Source organism: Cetorhinus maximus, chromosome 32, assembly GCF_964194155.1.
Source record: "Cetorhinus maximus chromosome 32, sCetMax3.hap1.1, whole genome shotgun sequence".
In the NCBI taxonomy this organism is placed as follows: domain Eukaryota; kingdom Metazoa; phylum Chordata; class Chondrichthyes; order Lamniformes; family Cetorhinidae; genus Cetorhinus; species Cetorhinus maximus.
Window position 1 is genome coordinate 11175932 of NC_135910.1, and position 26343 is coordinate 11202274.

Sequence of the window (26343 nt, forward strand, 5' to 3'; positions counted from 1 at the left end):
CAAAACAGCAATCTTATCAACCGCAAATTTGTAACACTGTGATAAATGGCCCAGACAGTAGAAACAAACATAACAACAATCCTGTTACTTTTTCTTGCATGTTAAATCCGATTTACCATGCCATGCTTATCTAGGCTGTGCACTGTCACCAAAATTATTCAAATTGATTTTTCATTCCTTGTTTTTACATTATCCCAAAATATCTCCTTTACGATCTTGACAGGACCTACGTGTTTATATCTCGGAGAATGAGCACTTCACAGAATTTAATGACACTGTTCCACTTTTCTGGGAGCACCTTGATCTGGTGTACGGAGACTGGACAAGTGGAGAGTCCGGGACTGGATGTTATGAGCACTCTGGAGAAATAGAAACAACGGAGGTACAACAGCTCTGCTATTTGAATATTTTTGCATCAATCTGGTTTGTGGTAAAAATTGAAAGCCCTGGGAGTTACTGAATTGCTTCTGCCCTTGGGCTAATGACTCTTCAGCCCAGAAATTACTGTCAGTGATATTTGTGAATGAATGCCTTGTGTTTTATTGGACTTTTAGCTAAGAGGGTTTCCTCATGCACAGCACCAAAGCTTACTCCCAACATGCAAGCTCTCACTCCCTGGTAGTCATGTTAGTGGGCTAGTAATCCAGAGGCCCTGGGCTAAAGGTCCAGGTGCACAAGTTCAAATAACACCAGAGCGGCGAGAAAGTTAAATTGATTAAATAAATTTGGAATAAAAAGCTGGTAATTAATAATGGTGACCATGTAGCTATCAGATTATCATAAAAGCATAAAATTAGTCCACCATCTGGCTCACTAACATCCTTTAGGGAAGGAAATCTGGGACCCTTCCCTGATCGGGCCTACACGTGACTCCAGGCCCTCAGCAATGTGGTTAACAATGGAAAGCAGTGTTCTATTAGTCTACAAACCACCAAACTGACTTATCAACAAGCCAACCCTAATTAAATAAGGTGCTATATAAATCTAAGCTGTTGTTGCACATGCTTTTTCAAAGACAAATTCCATAGGTTTACTGTAATGTACAGAGCATAAATATGCCTGCATGGAATTTACGCTTTTACAATTAAGGATGCTTTCAGACAGACCAATGCAAAAGGTTTTATGCTTATCGGGCATTAACCTACTCAAGGTCTCATTTTTATTTGCAGCAAGCTATAGACATGCCATTTTTGTTCCTCTTTGTTAGCCAGACCTGTTCCAAAGTGAAATACAGACAGAATTGCTTGTAATAAAATTTAATCATGGAAATTAATTGAATTGAGGCACAAAAATTAATAATGGCTGCATCTGTTGAACATTTAATGCGTTCACGTGACATTCTTATGTCTGGCCTTAAAACAAGATTTTAACTGAGCTAAAATATTGGAAAGAGTCTTTCCTCCCTACCTCTGTTTTTTTACTTAACCTTGTGTCTCTATGTTAAGTTTTGTCGCTTATCTGTGTTTACTTTCTCTTGCTTTCTGTGGCCAAGTAGGTGCACCAGTTTCTTCCTTCTAGTCTGCCTTATTTACGATTTCCCAGATTGAGGTTGAACCGAGTTGCAGGAGGTAAGATGAGAGATACAAGCTTGAATCTGGCACACTGTATCTTAGGAAAAGGAATAGGCCATTCAGCCCCCTTGACCCTGCTCCACTGTTCAATTTAGATCATGGCTGATCTGCATCTTATCTCTTCCACTATTTTAAAAATTTATTCTTTCATGGAATGTGGGTGTCACTGGCCAGGCCAGTATTTGTTGTCCATCCCTAATTGCCCCTTGAATTGAGTGGCTTGCTCGGCCATTTCAGAGGGGCAGTTAAGAGTCAACCACATTGCTGTGGGTTTGGAGTCACGTGTAGGCCAGACTAGATAAGGATGGCAGATTTCCTTCCCTAAAGAGGCATTAGTGAACCAGGTGGGTTTTTACAACAATCGAGGATAGTTTCATGGTCACCATCACTGAGATGAGCTTTCAATTCCAGATTTTATTAATTGCATTCTTTTAAACTCCTCCAGCTGCTGTGGTGGGATTGGAACCCCTGTCCCTGGGGCATTAGCCTGAACCTCTGGATTACTAGTCCAGTAACATTACTACTACTCAACCATCTCCCATATCCCTTGTTAATCTTAACCAACAAAAATCTAGTAATCTCAGTCTTAAATTCAAAAATGACCTGACATTCTCAGCTGTTTAGGGGAGAGAGTTGCAAATTTCTATTGTCCTTTGTATTTGCAAAAAAACTTCTTGACCTCACTCCTGAATGGCTGGTGTCTAATTTTAACATTATGTCCCCGTTGTTCTTGATTTTTTTTTCCCCCCATCAGAGAAAACGGCTTCTCTGTGCCGACATTATCTATTGCTTTTGACCTTTTACACTCCTCAGTTGGGTCACCCCTTCATCTCCTCTACCCAAAGGAATACAAGTCACATCTGTTCTCACAAATTAACCATCCAAGGGCTTTGAAGATGTGGACAGCACCTTCCAAACCCACGACCACTACCATCTAGAAGGACAAGGACAGCAGATAGATGGGAACACCACCACCTGGATGTCCCCCTCCAAGTCACTCACCATCCTGACTTGGACATATATCACTGTTCCTTTACTGTCACTGGGTCAGAATCCTGGAACTCCCTCCTTGACAGCACTGTGGGTGTACCTACACCACAGGGACTGCAGCAGTTCAAGAAGGTAGCCCACCATCACCTTCTCAAAGGCAATAGGGATGGGCAATAAATGCTGGCCCAGCCAGTGACGCCCACATCCCGTGGATGAATAAAAAAGAAACTAATTCCCCATCGTATTATCTTAACGCAGGATATTGTGAATCCTGGTTAAAAGCATTCTCAGGATGCAGCCACCCTTTACATTCTGAGCTTGCAGTTTGAAGGTTGATTGCTATAGTTAAGATGGGTTTATACATTTAATATAATCTCCAGATAAAATTTCAAATGAGAGGGAATGTAGTGTATCATTAAACCCATCCCATTTTTATCCTTGTTTGTAAAAATAAACAAATTACCAGTGTGTTGTGATACTATTTGCACTCCGTGGCTGCTGCTAATTAGGCATCAGTGTTAGCCAACTGACTGACTGACAGGATTTATCTATTCTCCGATATATTTAGAGCTGGTACGTGCGAGTAACATTTGCTCTTTTTATTACAGAATATAAAATCCAATGGTTCCATGTACATTCACATATTTTTCACCAAGAGTGGGTTTCATCCAGATCCAATGAGGAAAGCCCAGTACAGGCGCCTGGCCACTGTGTCGACAACAAGAAGTAAGCTCAAGTATAGCTTCAATAACTCTTTTTTTCTTGTGCTGGGAAGATTAAGCTAGAACTGTGTATGAAACACTAGTTAAGCCACAGCTAGAGTGCTGCAGGTCGGTCTGGTCACCGCATCACAGGATCGCACTCGAGGAGATTTACAGAAGATATCATCGGGACCGGAGAATTTTAGCGATGAGGAAAGGTTGGATAGGCTGGGATTGTTTTTCTCAGGAGCAAAAGGTGCTGAGGGGAGATTTAATTGAGATATGTAAAATTATGAGGGGCTGAAATAGAGTGGCTAGGAAGGCCTGTTTCCCTTAGCAGAGAAGTCAGTGACCCAGGAGGCATAGATTGAAAACAATTGGCAGAAGCACTAGCGAGGAGCTGGGAAACTCACTGCCTGAAAGGATGGTAAAGCCATATGATTAAAAAATACACCTGGATAGGAAGTAAAAGTGCTGCAACTGACAGGGCTACAGATCATGAGCTAGAAAGTGGGATTAAGCTAGATTACACTTTTGCGGCCAGCTCGGAGGTGATGGGCCAAATGGCCGCCTCCTGTGCCGTAACTTTCCATTATTTTGCTGTTGACTTGACGTTACTGACTTATGGTTAGTCCTGCGCGTTCCTGAGATTGATGAATGTAGATTGATCCCAGATTTCACTGGGTTTGACATTGTTACAGGAATGGGAGACCCAGGAAAGTCTGCAAAACGCTACCGTTCTCAAAATGGTGCTGTGCCTTGCACTAGTAACAATTATTCCTTAGTTAACTGTCTGTATGTTTTGCAATAGTGTTGAACAAATACAAGAGACGGAAGTTTCAAAAGACAAAAAACCTTCTGACTGGGCAGACGGAGGCTGACCCTGAAATAATTAAGGTATTTTTTGTAAGGTTTTATCTATGTTTAATGCTCTTTCTTGAACACAACAAATGTTCAAAGCTAATGTCAAAGCAAAATACTGCAGATGCTGGAGATCTGAAATAAAAACAAAAGTGCTGGAGAAACTCAGCAAGTTCCAAAGAAGCGTCATGTTGGACTCGAAACGTTGACTCTTGTTTCTCTCCCCGTAGACGCTGTCAGACCTGCTGTGTTTTTCAAGCGCTCTCTGTTTTTATTTCAAATATTCAGAGCTGTCTAATGATATCTGCATATGTCCATCTTTTCTGCAGCGAGCTGAAGACTTTGGCCCAGTTGAGATCATTTCCCACTGGCATCCAAACCTCACAGTCCACATAGTAGACGATCACACAGCCTGGGCAATGGGAGCGGTGCCACCTCCTCTAGACCAGTGTAAGTGAATAACCATTGCCCCTTGACTTTCTCATGGCCTTTTCTATGCCCTTCTCAATTTTCCTCCTAATCAAATTGTTACAGTAGTTCTCAGCCCTGTGGTGGCGTAAAGCTAGCTTTGCCAATGTAGCCTGGAGCTCAGGAATGCTGTGTTTCTGCACCACCCTCGATATATGTTTCCAGTGACTCGCCTCGTGAAATGAACCAGGGTTTGAATAGTAATATGAAGACAGAACATTCCTTTAGTGGAACAATTTCTGTGTCTGCTTTTTGATGATGATTTCCCACCTAGCAGCTTGAGCTCAGGGTACAGAAAGCTGAGCTTTGACTTCTCGTTGAGAAGCTGCAAGCCCTGGTACCGAATGTGTAACCAGTCTGGAATGAAATACTTCACTGCTACTTGGCTAAATTATATTTTTTCACCGGTGTCAGCACATTCAGCAAAAACAGTCTGGTTAAAATGGTGACCGTGAAACCATTGCCGATTTTTTTTTTTGTAAAAAATCCATCTGGTTCACTGATGCCCCTTTAGGGAAGGAAATCTGCCGTCCTTACCCGGCCTGGCCTACATGTGACTCCAGACCCACAGCAACGTGGTTGACTCTTAAATGTCCTCTGAACAAGGGCAATTAGGGACGGGCAATAAATGCTGGCGCAGCCAGCGACGCCCGCGTCCCATGAACAAATAAAAAAAAAACAGATCATGGGGAGGTGGTGGCAGAGTGGTAATGTCACTGGACTAGGAATACAGAGGCCCAGGCTAATGCTCTGGGGACACCGGGTTCAAATCCCACCACATAGCAGCTGGTGGAATTTAAATTCAATTAATTAGTAAATCTGGAATTGAAAACTGCTCTCAATAATGATGACTATGAAACTATCATCGATATTTGTAAAGGCCCATCTGGTTCACTAATGCCCCTTTAGGGAAGGGAATCTGCCACCCTTACCCAGTCTGGCCTTCATGTGACTGCAGACCCACAGCAATGTGACTGACTCTTAACTGCCCTCTGAAATGGCCGAGCAAGCCACATGTTTCAAGGGCAACTAGGGATGGGCAACAAATGCTGGCCTTGCCAGCGGCACCCACATCCCATGAAAGAATAAAGAACAAAAAAGAAGCAACTTGCGGTTAAGTAGCATAAAAGCAAAATGCTGCGGACGCTGGAAATCTGAAATAAAAGCAGAAAATGCTGGAAAAGCTCAGCAGGTCTAAAGGCATCTGTGGAGAGAGAAACCGAGTTAACGTTTCGAGTGCAATATGACTCTTCGGAACATTTAAATAGCACCTTTCTAATATAGGAAAGAGTCCCACCATGCTGCTTGGAGCCATGAGTGGAAAAAAATGGGTGCTGAGCCAAAGAAGCGGACGTTAAGGCTGGTGTGTGAAAGATTGGGTTTCAAGGTGGGTTTTAATGTCGAAGGCATAGCGATGAAGCAGCTTAGAGGGGGAAGTTCAGAGCACTGGGACTTTGGCAGCTGTGCCTTCAGCAGCCTGTGGCAGGAGGAAGAAAGGCATGGAATGCACGAGAGACCAAGTTCAGGAACAGAGTTTGGGATGGGAATGAAGGAAGTGACCTGAGGGGGTGTGTGTTTTACATTTGATGCGTTGGAGGACCAGGAGTCAGTGTGTAAATTTCAGAAAGTCAGTCTGAAGGTGACTGAGGCATGGGATGAGGTAGAAGTGAGGCAGGTGATATTACAGAATCACAGAATTGTTACAGCGCAGAAGGAGGCTATTCGGCCCATCGTATCTGCACCGGCTCTCCAAATGAGCAATTTACTTAGTGCCCTACTCCCTGAAGCCCTGCACATTCTTCCTTTTTCAGACAGCGGTCTAATATCCTTTTGAATACTTCGATTGAACCTGCCTCCAACACGCTCTCAGGCAGTGCATTCCAGACTGTGTGAAAAAGTTTTTTCCTCGTATCGCATTTGCTTCTTTTGCCGATTACTTTAAATCTGTGCCCCCTTGTTCTTGATCCTTTCACGAGTGGGAACAGTTTCTCCCCATCTACTTTGTCCAGACCCCTCATGATTTTGAAAATTTAATGCGGAGAGCTGTAAGGTAATGAATGCACTTTGTAGGCAAAACTAGAAATGAAATCTGCTCAATGGAAAGATTTGAAGAATGATGATGAACAAAGCTGCAGGGTTCTGGTGTGAGGGGTGTTGCTGGGGAAATGGGCAGATGGAATGACTTCAATCTTCCAAATCTTCACCTGGAGAAAATTGATGCTTATCCAAAACTGGATGTTTGGCCAGCAGTCCAGCAGCACAGCAGTAATAGAGGGGAGAAGTGGTAGAACTGGGTGTCATCAGCTTGCATGTGTGGAAGCTGGTGCAATGTCTGCCAATGGGAAGCATGTTGATGAGGAAGAAGAGGATCCCTCGGGACGCCCAATGTGATGCTGCAGGCTTGGAAAGAAAAGACATTGGTGGAAATACTCTGGCTACGATTGGATAGGTAAGAAACAGATCAAGTGAGGGGCAGTTCCACCCAGCTGGACCATGGAGGGAGATGGTATGGTTGGCCGTATCAAAGGCTACCGAGCAAAGGAGGAAGGATAATAACACATTGGTTATTGTAACAGAGAAAGTCACGTGTGACTTCAGTTGGGGCTTTTTCAGTGTTGTAACAGGGAACGGAAACCTGATTGGAGAGATTCAAACAGGAAGTCATGGATCTGGAAACTTAAATGCACCATGCCTCCAAAATTATTTTGAAGATTATATCCTGGTTTAAGTTTTAGACTATTTTTTTAAAAGTTAGTTGTAGGGTTCTGATTTAATATCTCAGCAGGAAAGTGCACCACCCTTTGAGCCATGCAGATTAGGAAGGCCCCATGTTTCAGATAAATTAATCATCTGGACTTATGTTGCTATTTGTGGGATCTTGCTGTGTACAAATTGGCTGCTGCTTTACAACAGTGACTGAACTTCAGTAAAGCACATTATTGGTTACAAAGTGTTTTAGGACACCCTGAGGCAGTGTGAGGTGTATATATAAATGCAGGTTTCTTCTTTCAGTCTGTTTGATCCTAAGTCGGTTGATCTCCGCTCAACAGCAGTAGACTCAGCATTAATAGATTAGAAGGAGCTGTGGTGCTTCCTAGTCTCTCACCTCATTTCTTCTTGAACTTTTAATATATTTTATCTGATTCTATTTCAAAACTGTTATAGATTCTGCTTCCAAACACTAGGCATTCCAAGGATTTGCACTATTCTTTAAAAAATCCTCCTCATCTCTCCTTTATCTGTTTTTGCTGATATTAAGTTCATGCCCTCTAGCTCCAAGATTGCTGACCAGTGGAAATAATTTTTCCCTATTTTCTATATCAAAACCCTTCATAATATTGATCATGCCCAATTGGATATCCTCCTAATCTCCTCAGCTCTGATGAAAAAGTGCCAGAGTTTCCTTAATCTCTCCTATCTGCTCTGAAATCATCTCAACATGTCTCTCCTGTATCACCTACGTGACCTTGAGACCCTTCCTAAAATTAGGGCACCCAAAACCGGAGGCGGTATTTTGTCTATGATCTGTCCAGTGATGATTTCCTTTTTGGTTTTTATACTTGTTGCCCTTAATTTTGAAACCTAAGATCCCCTGTTTTACTAAATTGATAAACTTGTGCCCCCACTTTTAAAAACTTGTGCATCTATCCCATTCACTCAGTGTTCCTGGGATAAAGAGGTTAAAGGCAACCAGATCGCTGTCCCCTGATCCCTGCTGGCGGGCTTGTAACTATCGCCTATAGCTTCTCTGGTCGCTCCCTTGGGCACTTGTTTATAGACGTTGACTCCCCTATATCTACTTGTGTGACAGCAGGACGCAGGAGTATAAGAACGAAACTTCCTTATAACCTGGACTGCACTTTTGTGCCTTGACTACATGCATGGCTCCAATCTTTGAGAAGGCTGAGTTAACACTGGATGAGACAAAGCTTGGTTTGAATTGTGAGCTCCTTCATTTCATGGTGGTTAAAATGTACAGAGCAGTGGGATGGATGAGAGCTGCTTGGGGTATAATTTCTGTTCACTTGCGTCCCTGACTTTTCAACAGTGAGTGTGCTAGCCCACTCTGGGTCATCTAATTTAAAATTTAAAAGCACAGTCTCTCACGATGCTGTTCAGCTGTCACTAGACAGTTGTTTGCTTGCTTGTGCTGTTCAACAGACTCTCAGTCATGGTCTGGACCCCTTTTTACCCCCCCCCAGCACCTCTCTTATTCCCATTTACCGTCTCTTTTCCTTCCCTCCGCTGTTGGAGACCATTCCTACAAGCCCCAGTAGGGGCCTCCTGCCACTAAAGTTCAGCTGCCGCCCAAAAGCCAGGTCTCAGCCTGTTGGGTGTGAGTTATTTAATTATTTAAATGAGCCTGCCATTAAGATTGGCAGGGCATCCATTGCCCCACTCTTGCTGAGTTTTCATCACCCTTTACTGCTCTCCTACCTGCATCCCCACTAATATCTAAGCCCTGGAATATGTCTTCTGACTTTTAAACAGACCTCAGATATCACTGAATGGTGGAATTGGCTCGAGGGGCTGAATGACCTACTCCTATTTTCTATGTTTCTATCAAAAAAGAGGTTACCCAACATCAAAGTGGAAAGTGAAAGCCAAAATACTGTGGATGCTGGAAACCTGAAACAAAAACAAAAAATGCTGGAAAAACTCAGCAGGTCTGACAGCATCTGTGGAGGGAAAGACAGAGTTAACGTTTTGAGTCCGTACGACTCTGAAGAAGAGTCATATGGACTTGAGACGTTTGGGAAGCAAACTCCTTTAGGCAAACTTTCGTTTTTTGTACCAAAAAACCTCAACATCAGACATGTTGATGTCCTGGGTGAGGGGGGTTGCGGGGGGGAAATGGCCAAAGAACCCTGAGCCATGATGGGCTCAGTTGAAAATCCTGCTGACAATTGCAATCAAGGCATCCACTTGATGAGGCAATGCCTTCAGGAGAGGAGAATGAGGAAATGTTATCAGGTTACAGGAACCCTGAATAATGGTATCCAAGAGGCTCGAGTTGTGGTCTATTTGTTTTGGGTAGTTAACTGTATATTTGAGCCAGAGCCAAGGTTTTTTTATTGGTGGTCATACAGCATGTAAAGGCTAGCACTTGAAGGCAATGCTAAGTAAAAATTAGTTACTCCTATTTTGCGCTACAGTGCCACTTCTGATATTGGCCTGTCACATGGTTATACTAAATATAGCCAGTAGTAACATCTTAACTACAGTACTGGTGTTTTAAAGAAGCATGGATTAGCCCTGAATGACTGAACTGTCATATGGACTCTGGGTGGAGAGCAGCATTCAGACAAAGAGGCATAGATGAAAAACCTATTCAAGTACAGCTCTAATAGCCCACAGCCACATCTAATCCTTCAAGTAGTGAACTCTCCGACTCCCGAAGGAATGACCATGAAAAGCAGGTCTTAAATTTACACACATTTGTATCTTTATGCACACTTTTTTTTCCCCCACATTTGGGGAATAGGGGAAACTGTTGGAAGGATTAGCAGGCTGGTTATCAACCTGTTGGACCGCGTCATGAATGCTCCTTGATTAGCCAACAAGTTCGGGTTGCCCTTGAACCCGGAGCTTCTGGCTCAGAGGCAGGGTCGTTCCCGACTGAACCACAAGACCTCCTTCAACATCATTAATGGTTTTGGTAGAATAAGTAAGGAGAAACTGTTTCCATTGGCAGAGGTAACCAAAGGACATTGATTTAAGGGAGTTGGCGAAAAAATAACTAGAGGCTTTAAAACTAGCTTTATGTCGTGAATTAGGATGATCAGGAACGTGCTTCCTGAAAGGGCAGTGGAAGCAAATTTACTATCTTTCTAAAGGAAATTGGATTAATGCTTGAATGGGTAAAATTGCGGGACTATGGAGAAAGGGCAGGTGAGATGGAGCTAATTGGATAGTTCTTTCTGTCATGCCTGTACTTGCTCTTTGACTGAATGCTGTATCATTCTATGATTGTGTGAAGTTGAATACAAGTCACTGTGACTGATTTGGTCAGCCCCTTGAGAATGATGTGGCTGCTTCCTGTTGCAACGGCATTGTTGTCCCTTTGCATTTATTTCTGCTCAGAAAAAGCTGCAGCCGCTCTCCTGCTCAGACGAAAATATTGTGGGGTGAGTGCAAACACACTTGCATTGATATAGCACCTTATCAAGTTCCTAAGAGATTCACAGCCAATGAATTACTCTTAAAGTGTAGGCACTATTGTTATTCATTTAGTGTAGGCACTATTGTTATTCACTTAGTGTAGGCACTATTGTTATTCACTTAGTGTAGGCACTATTGTTATTCATTTAGTGTAGGCACTATTGTTATTCACTTAGTGTAGGCACTATTGTTATTCATTTAGTGTAGGCACTATTGTTATTTATTTAGTCAAGTTCCAAGAATGGCAAATGAACAGATGACTGATTTTAAAGTGACGTTTGAAGAAATTTTGAATAGGATATAAGGAGACCGGCAGCTCTTCGCACATTATCTTTTATTGCTGAACAGTCAGAAGAGGCTTGGTTTTAATGTTTCATCCGAGCGAGGCAATATGGGCAATTTAGCACTCCCTCAGTGCCAGCCTAAATTGTGCCATCATTTCCTGTGAACCACAACCTTCCAACTAAAGGGCAAGAGTTTTAGCAGCTGAGGCGAGGTGAACTTGAGCGCCTGCCCCTGTGACAAGTTCAAAGGAGCTGACTATTAGTCATCAGAGAGTGTAATGAAAGGTAATGCACAGAGATAAACACTGGTTTAATTGGGAAGCAGTAATTTCACGTCTTTATGTATATATCATAACTTGAAAGGAATTCAAGTTCAAAATTATATCTGGTACCTCTTGTTCAGTACTGAGAGTGTGCTGCACTGTGTGCCATCTTTCGGGTGAGACATTAAACCAAGGCCCCTCCCCCCGCCTTCTGCTTGCTCGGGTGGATGTAAAAGATCCCATGGCACTATTTCGAAGAAGAGCAGGGGCTTTATCCCTGGTGTCCTGACCAATGCTAATCCCTCAATCAACAGCACAATAAGAGATTACCTGATCATTATCGCATTCCAGTTTGTGGGAGCTTGCTATGCACAAAATTATCTGTTGCGTTCCCTGCATTACAGCGGCGACCACACTTAAAGTACTTTGGCTATAAAGCACTTTGTGATAGCTGGTGAAAAAGTGCTATATAAATGCAAGTCTTTCTTTCCGTTTGTATGTTTGAATGGAATTTGTAGCCGAGGTGGCAATTTAAAATGATAATGCAATGGCCAAATTCCCAAGTTATATTAAAGTTAACGGTAATCGTTTTCATGTGATTATATGAGCATTAATGCAGTGAATTGTGGAATACTTGGAGACTGTGCCATGTGGAATGATGTTTCTCTTGGGTCCTGTTTTGATTTTCCCACAGATGTGAAGTTTGATCCAGTCAGTGGTGACTATTACCCAATAATTTATTTCAATGATTACTGGAACCTGCAGAAGGACTACTTTCCCATCAACGACACGCTGGAGAAACTCCCTTTGCGTATGACCTACTGCCCGCTGTCACTGTGGAAATGGCAGCTGTATGCTGCGCAGAGTACCAAATCTCCATGGAATTTCTGGGGAGAGGATTTGTACGACCAACCAGATGAGGAGCAGGATTCAGTGAAGGTTTTTTTCCCCCCCCCACCCATCTTAATATCCAATATAAGTCATGTTCTCAATTATAGTTGTCAGCCTGATTGTGGAGCACCTAAAGTTCCAGTTGAGAGACCTAGCCCAGTAGCTGCATAGGAACGTAGGAACATGAATTGGCCATTGAACCGCTTCAGCCATTCTGTTAGATTTTGGCTGAACTCCCATTTTCCTGCCTTTTTGCCCTAGCCCTGGATACCCTCACCATCCAAAAATCTATCATTCTCAATCTTGAAAATTTCAACTGCCCCTCAACATCCTCAGCCTTTTGGAGAAGAAAGCTCAGAGGCGGCCTTACTACCCTTGGATTGTACTCCTACCTGCCCTAGCTCTAATGTAAGATTATGCCCTCTTGTTCTTGATTCTACCAGCAAAACCCCCCCCCTCCGCCGACCCTAGAGGAGGTAGTTTCTTTGTATCTACCCTGTCGGATTTAAACGCCTCAATCTTCTAAACTCAAGCGAATCCATTTCAAGTTTATGCAACCAGGTCCTCATAATTTAAGCCTTTAAGCTCCAGTAGTACTCTGGTGAAGCTGTGCTGCACTCCCTCCAAGGCCACTAGCTTTTAGCGAGTTGTGCACATGGACACCTGTATCCCTTTGCTGCTTTTCAGTTCGTAGCGTTTCGTCATCCAAGAGAAAAAAAACAATCTGATTTGTCTTTCTAGGATCCAAGATGGATGACCTCACATTTTCCCACATTGACTGCTATTTGCCGTAGCACCACTATTTCGTCACCATCCCTTTGTAATTTCTTCCTATCTGTGCCTCCTTACTTAGTGTCATTTGCAAACTTGGATATACAGCTCTCTGTTCATTTTGTCAAGTTATTAATAAGCTGAAATACTGAGGCCCCAGCCCAGATCCCTGAGGAACTTCATTTGTCGCATTCCACCAACCGAAGAATGTTCCTTTTATCCCTACTCTCTCCTACCCACCCCCCCAACTAATTACCCAGTTTTGGTGGTTACCGTTTGAAGCTAGACACAGCAGTCCCTTACGGCTTTGTAGGGGAAATGCACCGTTTAATGTGATACTGTGATCTGTAAAGCTATTGGAGATTTGATCCCTAGTCTCTACGAATCAATTGACCAGCACAACTGAGAAGCTATAAGACATCAGGCAGGATTTTCGCTTATGATCGGTATCCATCGAGCATGCACAAAAAAAAATGGTCTTGTGTGTTTTTTTTTTGAGTGAAGACTGGGTTAGGGTTAACTCTCCTCCCTTCTCATTCCTAACGGGTTACCTAATTTATGGTCTTACGGATGAAGAATGCCCACTGCAGACCCGTGCTGCAGCATGATTCAATGCTTTCAGGAGGGGGCGGGTGGGTGAAGAAAGGGAGTGAAGAAATTCTTTTCTGCTCCATTCACCACACCACTAAAATCTGGTAAATTCTAACGTGTGCTCGTAAAAGGCATCTACCCCCCTGAGATATTTGTAATGTCTGTGGAGACCTGTTGTTTTGGACCTCTGCCAATAGCAGAGAACAGTTCTGCTCTTGCAGCCACGGGACTGTAGACTCCATTCAGAATTTTGTACGTTGACAACCTCACTGGGCCTGGATATTAATTGCGAGGCCTGTGAGCTGCACTGCCAACTCCGTGTGCAGCAGCACCTCACCAGTACTGAATACAAATGAGATGGTTTCTTCCGTTAGCTTTTTTTTTTAACTGGAGAAGGGGCTGGAGGAATTGCTGTTAAATGATTTGCTTTAATTGCTTTTCACTTCCTTTCCAATAGAAACCATTAATTGATTTTCTAAAGTGTTGCCTCAGCAATGTAAATACTGGGAATTGATGAGGGACTTCGCCAGCCTGTGTTTGGTATCTTTGTTGCTATGTTTACTTAGATAACTTGGAAAATGTTTCATGGCTTTTTCCCTTTAACACTGACTTACATCCTCCAGTTAAACCCTGCAATCTTAACTAAACCTCTAAGCTTTCTTTCCTTGGAAGTTGACCCCATTGCAAAAGTCAGTGAGATAGGACTCTTGAGCTACTATAAACTCTCAGCATGCCAACAAATCGCCAGGCACTTAAATGTCATATTTCCACATGACCAATTTAGAAATTGGAACAAAATAGTAATAGTTTTTTTTTAAATTGTACAAGAGGAAAAATTTGCAGAGAAAAGAAGCAGAGCAGGGAGTCTAATTGGATAACTGACACAGACAATGGGCCACATGGCCTCTTTCTGTTCTATATGATTCTTTAATGTGGAATTGATCGAAAAGCAGACAGGATTTAATGCGTTCTGCCATCTCTTGTCGGCTTATATCATTCTGTGAAAGGAAGATGATTTGTTTCAGTGACTCTTGCCTTTTTGGTCACAGTTGTGCATTTCCATTTTTAATATTTCTTTGAAACCTTTTAATGTTTCAGCTGGTGGGTGCAAACATTTCTTGTCCCTGCTTCCTTCATTAAATCAGGCTGACACTGCTTTCTGCAGAAAAGTGAAGGCTGAGGTATGACTTAAAGGAGGTCTTAAAATTTTGAAGGGTTTTGGTAGGTTGGACTTTAAGATGTTTTCACTAGTAGGGGACACCAAAACTAAGGGCCATAAATAAGATAGCCACTAATAAATCCAATAGGGAAGTCCGGAAAACTCCTACCCAAAGAGTGGTCAGAATGTCGAATTCGCCACCACAGGGGAGATGAAGGAGATGGTGGTGTAGTGTTAATGTCACTGAAATAATAATCCAGAGGCTCAGCTAATGCTCTGGGGATGTAGGTTCAAATCCTACCACAGCAGCTATTCGAATTTAAATTCAATTAATAAATTCAGTTTATTGATTTTAAAAATCTGGAATTCAAAGCTAGCCTCAGTAACTGCAATCGATTTATAGTTAAAAACCCATCTGGTTCACCATTGCCATCAGGAAATCTGCCATCCTTACCCAGTCTGGTCTACATGTGACTCCAGACTCTCAGCAATGTGGTTGACTTTTAATTGCCCTCTGAAATGGTCTAGCAAACCACTCAGTTTTACTAAACCGCTACAGAAAAGCCAAAAAGGAATAAAACCACATGGGCCACTCAACCTGGACCTTGGAAACGACAAAGGCACACCCAGCCCTGTCAACTCTGCAGAATCCTCCTTACCAACATCTGTGGGATTATGCCAAAATTGGGAGAGTTATCCCAAAGAACCTGAGATAGTTATACCCACAGAATCATACCTTACCGCCAATATCCCAAACCTCTCCATCATGATCCCTGGGTATGTCCTATCCCTTAGGGAGGACAGACCCACTAGAGATGGTGGCACAGTGGTATATAGCTGGGAGGGAGTTGCCCTGGGGGTCCTCAACATGGGCACGGCAACCTGCTGATTACCACCTACCCTCCACGTTGAAGACCACGGAAGAATCACTGAGGGTGGCAAGGGCACATGAAGTCTCGAGCTGGTCAAATCGTGAAGGGCACACCTGCCGGACTGGGCCTGAAGCAGGAGGTGAGGGAGCCAACAGGAGGGAAAAACCTCCTAAACCTTGCCTTCACCAATCTACCTATTGCAGATAATGTTCATAAGAGTATTGGTAGGAGTGAATACACAGTCCCACCGTCATACTGAGGATACTACCCATCATGCTGTGTGGCATCACCACTGTGCTAAATGGGATAGATTCAGAACAAATCTAGCAGCTCAAAACTGGGCTCCCATGAGGTGCTGTGGGCCGTCAGCAGCAACAGAATTGTACTCGACCACAACCTGTAACCTCACAGCCCAGCATATCCCTCACTTTATCATTACCATCACACCAAGGGATCCACCCTGGTTCAATGAAGAATTGCAGGAGGGCATGCCTCGAGCAGCACCAGGCATACCTAAAAATGAGGTGTCAGCCAGGTGAAGTTACAACACAGGACTCTTTGCATGCCAAACAATGGAAGCAGCATGCAATAGACAAGAGCTAAGTGATCCCATAACCAACTCACCAAGCCTCCTTCGAGAGCACCTTCCAAACCCACAACCTCTACCACACAGAAGAACAAGGACAACAGGCACATGGGAACACCATCACCATCAAGTTCCCTCCAAGTCGCACACCATCCTGACTTGGAACTAGTTTGCCCTTCCTTCACTGTAGCTGGGTCAAAATCCTGGAACTCCCTTCCTAATAACATCTGGTGCACCCTGCACTAGATGGATTTCAGCTTACCACCACCTTCTTGAGGGCAATTAGCGATGTGCAGTAAATGCTGAGCTTGCCATTGATGCCAGCGTGCCAATAAAAAGAATAACAAAAAGCACAAAGTAGTTGAATGATATAGATGCATTTAAGGGAAAGCCAGGTAAGTATATTTTGGCTTAAATTATTCTTTGTAGTTTGCAAAAAGACATCTGTTTGTATTGTTAGGACGGTTTTCTGTTTAATTTATTTCCCTCCTCTATTCTCTTATCACAGGTTGCCTTGTTGGAAACCAATCCCTATCTCCTAGCAGTAACTATTATAGTGTCAATTGTGCACAGTGTGTTTGAATTCCTGGCCTTCAAAAATGGTGAGACATAACTGCAATTTGATTGTGCTTATTCCATAATTACAGCATAACCTGCTTCTCCGTTGTATGATAGGCAACAGTGTTCATCCCAGTATTCCCAACATAACAGTGACCTGAAGTGTTAATCTTATGCTGTGTACTTTGCTGCGCACCATTATATCTGTTTTGCAGACCTTTGCGGCTTGCCTTTACAGGGATTATATTCTGATTATTGTGAGAAATCGTGTAGCTCTACCCCCAACACAACGGAGACCTTTAAATTCACACCAGAGGTCAAAGTTGGTATCTTCCTGGACTTTAGGGCTCAGCTGATCATTGGACAGAATCGGAGTAGCTAAGAAACCTTGAAAGTTGGAAACTGCCCTTTAATGATCCTAACCTGTGATGATCCATCATTATTTTAAAAGCCCATTGCCTGAAACCTTTTAAATTTGCACATATTATACCAGAACCGAAGGTACAACTATCAGGAAAGACTGAACAGGCTGGGGTTCCTTTCTTTAGAATAGAGAAGGCCAAATGGTGAACTAATCGAGGTCTTCAAAATTATGAAGGGGTTTGTTAGGGTAGTGTTATGACTCAGCAGTTTGTAAAGGCTGAGTTATTTAAAATCCCAGAGGGAAACTTTAAACAACTGTCATAACCTATATTTTCAATTGGTATGTTTTGAGTTGCAGCTCTAAATTCAGGAATAAGACCACCAGTTCTCGCGAGGTTTTTATATCAAACTAAATGAAACATTTATTAAGTTACAACAAATTAAACACACACAAGTGGCTACAAATTACTACTATCATAACTTGTAACAAATTCCCAAATTAATCTCCACTAAGGCAACAATAACCAATAGACTTAACCAGACATCAGGCAAAGCATTTTCACCTTACGAATTCAAAATGAGGTTCCTTTCAATTTGTTCCTTTGCAGATAGTTGTAGGCTTACAGGCTTAGATCTTACATTGCCTCTGACCTACACACACAAACTCCTCAGGTTATGCCTAGCCTTCCATTTGAATCCAAATTCTCATTGTATCACCAGGCCCTTTGAACTCTACCTCTTCTAACAATAAAACCCCTTTCATTGCATCAATTTTATTAGTCACATAAACTTCTTGCTTGGAGTCTCCTAGCTAGGTGCAAGATTTCATTCCCAGTCTTTGAATACTCTATTTAAAAATGTAAATTGCCCCCCCCCCCGTTTATCTAATTACCATTTCAAACCTACTTCTTTCTATGCATCAAAGCACCCAGACCGGCTGGCTTTAATCCAATTAACACACACACAGACTAAACCTCTATTTAAAAAAAAAAATAATAATTTCCAATAACATATACATTAATATCTCTACCTGACAGGTAGGTATAGAGAAGATGTTTCCACTTTTGGAGAGATTAAAACCAAGAACTATAAATAAAATAGTCACGCAGAAATCCAATAAGGAATTCAGGAGAAACTTCTTGACCCAGAGAATATGGAACTTGCTGCCACATGGAGCAGTTGAGGCAAATAGCACAAATTTATTTAGGGGGAAGCTAGAAAAGTACATGAGGGAGAAAGGAATAGAAGGATATGCTGATTGGGTGAGATGAAGAGAGGTATGGAGTTGTAAGCACTGCCATATACCAGTTGGGCCAAATGACCTGTTTTTGTACTTGAGTGTTCAATGTAAATTGAGCAATGTAACTGGTTTTTCAGACATTCAGTTCTGGAACAGCCGTCAGTCCCTGGAGGGGCTTTCTGTGCGCTCGGTGATTTTTGGTGTCTTCCAGTCTGGCGTTGTATTGCTCTACATCCTGGACAACGAAACCAACTTTGTGGTTCAAGTCAGCGTATTTATCGGCCTCCTGATCGATCTTTGGAAGATCACAAAAGTCATGGATGTGCGGGTAAGAATATTCTCTTCCGCTCCAGTGGAGAGTTTTTACAATGCTTTGTGGGAGCAGTATTTCAAGTGGGCAAGTGACCAACCTGTGGAAGAAGCTCCTGAGGGAGACTGAAGAAGCAGATAGTCTTGATTCAGTCTTAGATAATTAGCCTGATTTATTTTAGCAAATGTCATTTTGATTCCAGTACATTAGTAATTGAAGACACAGTGTGTTGCATGTAACATGCTTGAGTGGAGCAGGTGACTTTGCTTGTAAAAGCTGTCCACCAAGAGGTTCCCTTCACCCCATGCCTGGGTCTGCAGTAGGCCAGTTGATAGAGATTGATCTCTATGATTATTTGTGAAAACCAGTGGAGATTTTGAATTATGTTGCAGCATGATTAATCCAGTTTGGGTTTTTAAATGAACGGTATTTTTTATTTTGAAATAAACCACAAACTATAATGAGATTATCAGCATATTTTCTTACAGTTTAATAATCAGTCCATTCATAAAATGCATTATTGCAATAACACATATTGCAGTCCACCCTTACAATACAGCCCCTATCTAATTAACTGAAACAAGGAAAGATAGTGCGAGAAACAGGTGCTGCACAGCATCCCAGAGTGGGCCCAGTGTTACGAACATGCATACGAACAAGGAGTAGGCCATTTAGCCCCTCGAGCCTGGTCCTCCATTTAATAAGATCATGGCTGATCTGATGGTAACCTCAAATCTACATCCTGCCTACCCCCGATAACCTATCACCCGCTTGCTTATCAAGAATCGATCCACCTCTGCCTTAAAATATTCAAAGACTCTGCCTCTACTGCCTTTTGAGGAAAAATTCCAAAGACTCACGACTCTGAGAAAAAAGTTTCACCTCACCTCTGTTTTAAGTGGGCATCCCCTTATTTTTAAACAGTAACCCCTTGTTCTAGATTCTCCCACAAGAGGAAACATCCTCTCCACACCCTCACTGTCAAGACCCCTCAGGATCTTATATGTTTCAATCAAGGCTAACTCTTCTAAACTCCAGCGGATACAAGACTAGTCCAACCTTCCCTAATAAAAGAACCTGCCCATTCTAGGTATTAGTCTAGTAAATCTTCTCTGAACTGCTTCCAATGCATTCACATCCTCCCTTAAATAAGGTGACCAATAACGTACACTGTACTCCAGATATAGTCTCACTAGCGCTCTGTATAATTGAAGCATAACCTTACTACTTTGTATTCAATTCTCCTCACAATAAATGATAACATTCTATTAGCTTTCCTAATTACTTGCTGTACCTACATACTAACCTTTTGTGAGTCATGCCTCAAATTACCCAGATCCCTTTGCATCTCAGAGCTCTGCAATTTTTCACCATTTAGATAATATGCTTCTCTTTTATTCTTCCTGTCAAAACAGACAATTTCACATTTTCCCACATTATAATCCATTAGCCAGATCTTTGCCCACTCACTTAACCTATCTAGATCTTTTTGTAGCCTCCTTATGTCCTCTTCATAACTTACTTTCCTACCTGTCTTTTGTGGCATCAACAAATTTGGCAACTATCCCTTCAATTCCTTCAATCAAGTCATTTATATAAATTGTAAACAGTTGAGGTCCCAGCACTGGTCCCTGTGGCATACCACTTGTTACATCCTGCCAACCTAAAAAAAAGTCCCATTTATGCCTACTTTCTTCTTCCTGTTATCCAGCCAATCTTCTATCCATGCCAATGTGTTACCCCTGTATCATGAGCTTTTATTTTCCAAAATGACCTTTGATGTGGTACTCTATCAAATGCCTTCTGGAAATCTAAGTACAGTACATCAGCCGGTTCCCCTTTATCCACAGCACATGTTGCTTCCTCAAAGAACTCTAATATGTTGGTTAAACATGATTTCCCTTTCACAAAACCATTTTGACTCTGCCTGATTGCCTTGAACTTATCCAAGTGCCCTGCTATAGCTTCTTTAATAATAGCTTCTAACATTTTCCCGATGACAGATGTTACACTAACTGGCCTGTTTTCTGTCTCCTTCCCTTTTTAAATAACGGAGTTACGTTTGCTATCTTCCAATCTGATGGGACTTCCCCCGAATCTAGGGAGCTTCAGAAAATTAAAACCAATGCATCAACTATCTCACTAGCCACTTCTTTTAAGACCCTAGGATGAAGTCCATCAGAACCCGGGCACTTATCAGCCCACAGCTCCAACAATTTACTCAGTACCACTTCTCTGGTGATTGTAATTTTCCTGAGTTCCCCCCTATCTTCCATTTCCTGATTTACAGCTGCCTGTGAGATGTTACTTGTATCCTCTATAGTGAAGACTGATGCAAATTACCTGTTCATTTCATCTGCCATTTCCTTGTTTTCCATGATCAACCCTCCAGACTCACACTCTATAGGACCAACATTCATTTTGGCAACTCATTTGTTTTTAAAATATTTATAAAACTCTCTCAATCTGTTTTTATATTTCTGGGCTAGCCCTCTCTCGTACTCTAATTTCTCCCTCCTTATTAATCTTTTAGTCATCCTTTGCTGTTCCTTATATTCTGTCCAGTCTTCTGGCCTTCCACCTATCTTTGCACAATTATATACTTTTTCTTTAAGCTTGATACTATCTTTAGCCTTTCTAGCTAACACGGATGGTGTGCCCATCCCTTGCACTTTTTCTTGCTCGTTGAAATGTATCTAATCTGTGCATTCTGAAATACCCTCTTAAATGTTTGCCACTGCATCCCTTAATCTAATTTGCCAATTCACTTTAGCCAGCTCTGCTTTCATGCCCTCATAATTGCCCTCATTTAAGTTTAAAAACATAGTCTCAGACCCACTTCTCTCTCCCTCGAACTGAACGTAAAATTCAATCATATTATGATCGCTGCTACCTAGGAGCACCTTCACTATGAGGTCATTAATTAATACCATCTCATTGCACAATACCAGGTCTAGGTTAGCCTGCTCTCTGGTTGGCTCCAGGACATGCTGTTTTAAGAAACTATCATAGAAACATTCTATGAACTTCTCACCTAGGCTACCTTTGCCCATCTGACCTTTCCAGTCTACATGTAGATTAAAATCTCCCATGATGATCCCTGTGACTTTCTGACAAGCTCCCATTATTTCTTCCTTTATGCCCCATCCTACCATGTGGTTATTATTAGGGGGCCTGTACACGACTTCCACAAGTGAGTTCTTGCCTTTATCATTTCTCATGTCCACCCAAATCACTTCTACATCCTGGTTTCCTGAACTTAGATCATCCCTCTCTATTGTGCTAATACCATCGTTAGCTAACAGAGCCACCCTTCCACCTTTTCCTCGCCTCCTGTCCTTCTTAAATGTCCTATACCCTTTAATATTCAGGTCCCAAACCATGTCCTCCTGCAGCCATATCTCTGTAATGGCTATCAAATTGCACTTCTTTATTTCTACGTGCGCTCTCAGTTCATCTGTTTTGTTTCGAATGCTTCGTGCATTCAGATACAGAGCCTTTGGTTTGATCCTTTTATTCCAGCTCCGAGCAGATGCCTCAAACCCTGGCATCAGGCAGGCAACACAGCTGTCTGCACTCACGCTCTTTGCTGCATAGAACGGTGTCAATCCCTCCGACTATACTGTCCCCTACTATCACTACATTCCTTGTAACCCCTCCCTCCCTCCGCTTGAATGGCTTCCTGTACCACAGTGCCATGGCCAATTAATTCATCCACCCTGCAGCCCCCACTCTCATCCAAACAAGCTGAAAATTTTGAAACCTGTTGGACAATTGCAAGGGCTGAGGCGCCTGCACTCCTGCCCGCTGGGCCCCCTGCCCGCTGGGCCCCCCTTACCTGCCTCACTTGCAGGCACGCCCTCCTGTCCCTGACCACTGACCAAATCAGAAGAGTCTATCCTAAGGGGTGTGACCGCCTTCTGGAATAAAGTGTCCGGGTAACTCTTCCCCCGGACACCCCGATATGCCGTAGTGTCTGCAGCTCGGCTTCTAGCTCAATAACTCGGAGCTGAAGTTCCTGCAGCTGCAAGGGCAGTTTGCCCTGGATGACACCGGTATCCAAAATCTCCCACATCCTGCAGTCGCAGCACGTCACCTGCCCTGCCATTTGCAATATATGTTAAATTAATAATTGCAAATTAATTACAACTAAAGTCTACACTGCCCAATGGGTTTTGGCACTGCCAGTGAACCATGCGATATTAACAAAACAATACAGTACTTACAATGCTGATAAAACTAATAATACCAGTTTTTGGTTTATCTGCTCCTGCTGCACCAGAGTGGGAATCAAATACTGGCGGCTGAGAAAGAGTAGAGGAGAAAAAGCACCTCCTCCCTGCCCTTCACCGAACTCCCCACTCAGCACACTTTACTTCTTGCAGCAAACCTTACCTAAAGCACCTCTTTCCCACTTTGAACCAAGTTCCTAAGCATAATGACTCGGCCTCTGTCTCATACAGGCCTAAGTCTCCACTCTCTGACCCTGCGCCTCTCATGTTCTCTGAGTGCAAAGAGAGAGGTCAGGGGCCGGGTTGTGATCCTATTTAGTACAGTGGGACAAATAATTGCTGCTTGTTTCTTGAATGTAGAAGTTGATCGCAGTCCTTCACCGTTCTATAATTCTGAACAGTAAAAGCAGCGATAGCTTAACCATACCGGCACAAAGTGCTCAGAGAGCACCTAGTTTTTCTCTTTAAGACACTCATAGGCTTTTGAAATTATTGTAGGTAATGTGATTAACTTTTTTGGTTATAGATTGACCGAGATAATAAAGTGGCAGGGATCATCCCCCGCTTGACATTAAAAGACAAATCAACATATGTACAGTCCTCGACTAAGAACTATGATGATGTGAGTATGAAGCTGTGTTTATAATTGCTTAAAGCTGTTGAGTATGTTTTAAAATACAGCTACGGTACTCCAAACCCGGCACCCTCGGGACCGTGACCATGCCGGATTTTGGATTTTCCTGGATTTTGGACGTCCAACCTGTTATCGTGCAATAGGGTTTAGCCACAGAGCTCAGTCTATCAGAACAGCCGGTTCTCATGCAGTATCAGTTAGCAGTTTGTATCTGGCTTTTTATGTTTTGGGGGCGTGTTGCCAATCAGAATCAGAGGGAGTAAGCACTGATAAGCTCCTCGTGCTCTAAGCAAGAACCAACCCAGAGTTGGGCTCAACCAGTACAGTGTCCGACCAGTGGCGCCATGTCACAAATGACCGGTTTCTCAAATTGCTTTACGCAAATTGATTGATTGTTTTCTTTGTGGACGTTCACCTGGACAAGCATTTTTCAGGCTGAGGGAAAGCAGCACGCGATAGCTCGAGCAGTAAAGTTCTCTCCTACAAAAATGTCCGGTTTTTGGATGCTGCTGGTTTTCGGGTAGCCAGGTTTGAAGTACGCTACCTGTATACGAAACTCCAGAGTGAAATAAGGCTATTTACATTATTTCCTTGGCAGTCTGTTTCCAACTCTATCCTCAGTCGCATGTTTTAAAAACCCAGAGCGTCACCTTGGAAGAAAGTATGCTGCCTTGGTATGCCACTGGCAAGCCCGGTTTGCAAAATTAAGATAGCAGAATTAAGTGGGAAGCATGGGTTTAGCCTGCAGACAGTCGCTTGTTGAAATTGTGGAGCAAGTTGCTTTTGTCCATAAGCTGACGGAGTTGAGGAAGAGGCTGTAAGATCTCGGGCTCCCTTCTGCTGAAAACCTTCAGTGCCAGCCAGCAGTGGTGTAATCTTGTTGCCGTATGGTATGGGAAGAGGAAGCCACAGTGATCAGGAGTGGCAGTATCAAAATACATCTGGCACTCCATCCAGAAACTGGTGCACCTTCTGGACCAGGTGTGGCCTTTGAATGAAAGACGTGGGTGGTCTAAAACGTCCAAGAGCGGACCCAATGTCTCCCATTGTGGCTGCCTCGTGTTCCCTTGATTGCCAGGGGGCTCAGATTGTAATCCCATGGTGACGTTGTCTTTAATAGTAAAGAACTGATTTGAAGCTCTAACAGTTGTGGTCTTTTCTGCCTCTACCTCTTCCTCCGAAGCGCAGAAGCAGGGAAGTTACACTGAACCCTTATAAAGCTCTGTTAGGCCATAACTAGAGAGCTGCATCCAGTCCTGGTCACCACACTTTAGGAAGGATGTGAGGGCCCTTAAGAGGATGTAGAAGAGATTTAACAGAACAGTTCCAGGGATGAGAGATTTTAGCTACAAGGTTAAGGTTGGATAGGCTGGGGTTGCTCTGGAGATTGAGGCATAATCTGATAGAGGTATGGGAGACCGAGAGGTTTAGATAAGGTGTACAAAGGAAAGCTGTTCCCATTAGCTGATGATATAAGGAGTAGGGGGACACAGATTTAAGTTATTAAGCAAGAGGGGATGTGAGGAATAACTCCTTCGTGCAGCAAATGGTCATGACCTGGCAGGCAGGCCCATGAAGAAAGAAAATTGGGTGTGCACTTGAGAGAAATAAACTTGCAGGGCTACGGGGATAGAGTGGGGGTCTGGGACTAACTGGATTGCTCTACAGAGAGCCGTATAGACTTGATAGGCCAAATGGCCTCTTTCTGTGCTGTTACTCCATACATTTACTTTGGCCTGCACCAATTCATGTCAAAGGAGATCCAGCAAACTTTGAGAGTTTCCTGGGCTTGGTGTTCAATCCTCCCTCTTTACCCCTCAAATAAATCCAGTGTGGAATCCAAGTGAAACCCCCTAATGTGCGGCTTGCTACTATCAACATCCTGGGGGTTACCATTGACCAGAAACTGAACTGGACCAGCCATATAAATACTGTGGCTACAAGAGCAGGTCAGAGGCTAGGAATTCTGCGGTGAGTAACTCACTACCTGAGTCCCCAAAGCCTGTCCACCATCTACAAGATACATGTCAGGAGTGTGATGGAATACTCTCCACTTGCCTGGATGAGTGAAGCTCCAACAACACTCAAGAAGTTTGTCATCATCCAGGAGAAAGTAGCCCCGCTTGATCAGCACCCAATCCACCACCTTAACCATTCACTCCCTCCACTACCGACACACAGTGGGATCAACAAGATGCACTGCAGCAACTCACCAAGGCTGCTTTGACAGCACCTTCCAAACTCGCGACCTCTACCGCTTAGAAGGGCAAGGAGAGCAGATGCATGGGAACACCAGCCTCGCAAGTTCCCCTCCAAGACACACATCATCCTGACTCGGAACTTTATTGCCGTTCCTTCACTGTCGCTGGGTCAAAATCCTGGAGCACCCTCCTTAACAGCACTGTGGGTGTACCTACACCCCATGGATTGCAACGGTTCAGGAAGGTGGCTCACCACCACCACCTGGAGGAAAATTGGGAATGGGCAATAAATGCTGGCCCAGCCATCGACACCTGCATCCGGTGAAAGAATAACTTAAAAAAAACAAGGCATGGCTGGAGGGATTAGAATAGGTGCATTTAAGAGGAAGTTAGATAAGTATATGAGGGATAAAGGAATAGAAGAATAAGTTGATAGGGTGGGATGAAGTGGAAGAAGGGCATGTGTAGAGTATAAACTTGGTCTGTTTGTGTTCTGTAAATTCATGTATCTTAACTGCTCCATTTAGCGTTATAAATGTTACTTGGGAGAATGTAGGCCTGTCATTTCCAAGAGATGAGTAGATGAGGTGATTAGAAATTCACTATTCACACAATGGATATTTAGTGATTTTCCT

General features: G+C 43.1%; 1 protein-coding gene across 2 annotated transcripts in view; it reads left to right on the top strand.

Moving 5' to 3' along the window:
- The window catches only part of clptm1 (CLPTM1 regulator of GABA type A receptor forward trafficking), a 49897-nt gene that overhangs the window by 17762 nt on the left and 5792 nt on the right, over positions 1-26343 (top strand). For both annotated transcript variants that reach the window (XM_078533279.1, XM_078533280.1), the window contains 8 exons: positions 224-382; positions 3170-3287; positions 4074-4159; positions 4453-4573; positions 11995-12239; positions 16679-16772; positions 18469-18659; positions 23400-23495. In XM_078533279.1, coding sequence (XP_078389405.1) covers positions 224-382; positions 3170-3287; positions 4074-4159; positions 4453-4573; positions 11995-12239; positions 16679-16772; positions 18469-18659; positions 23400-23495 — 1110 coding nt within the window. The remainder of the gene's footprint in view (positions 1-223; positions 383-3169; positions 3288-4073; positions 4160-4452; positions 4574-11994; positions 12240-16678; positions 16773-18468; positions 18660-23399; positions 23496-26343) is intronic.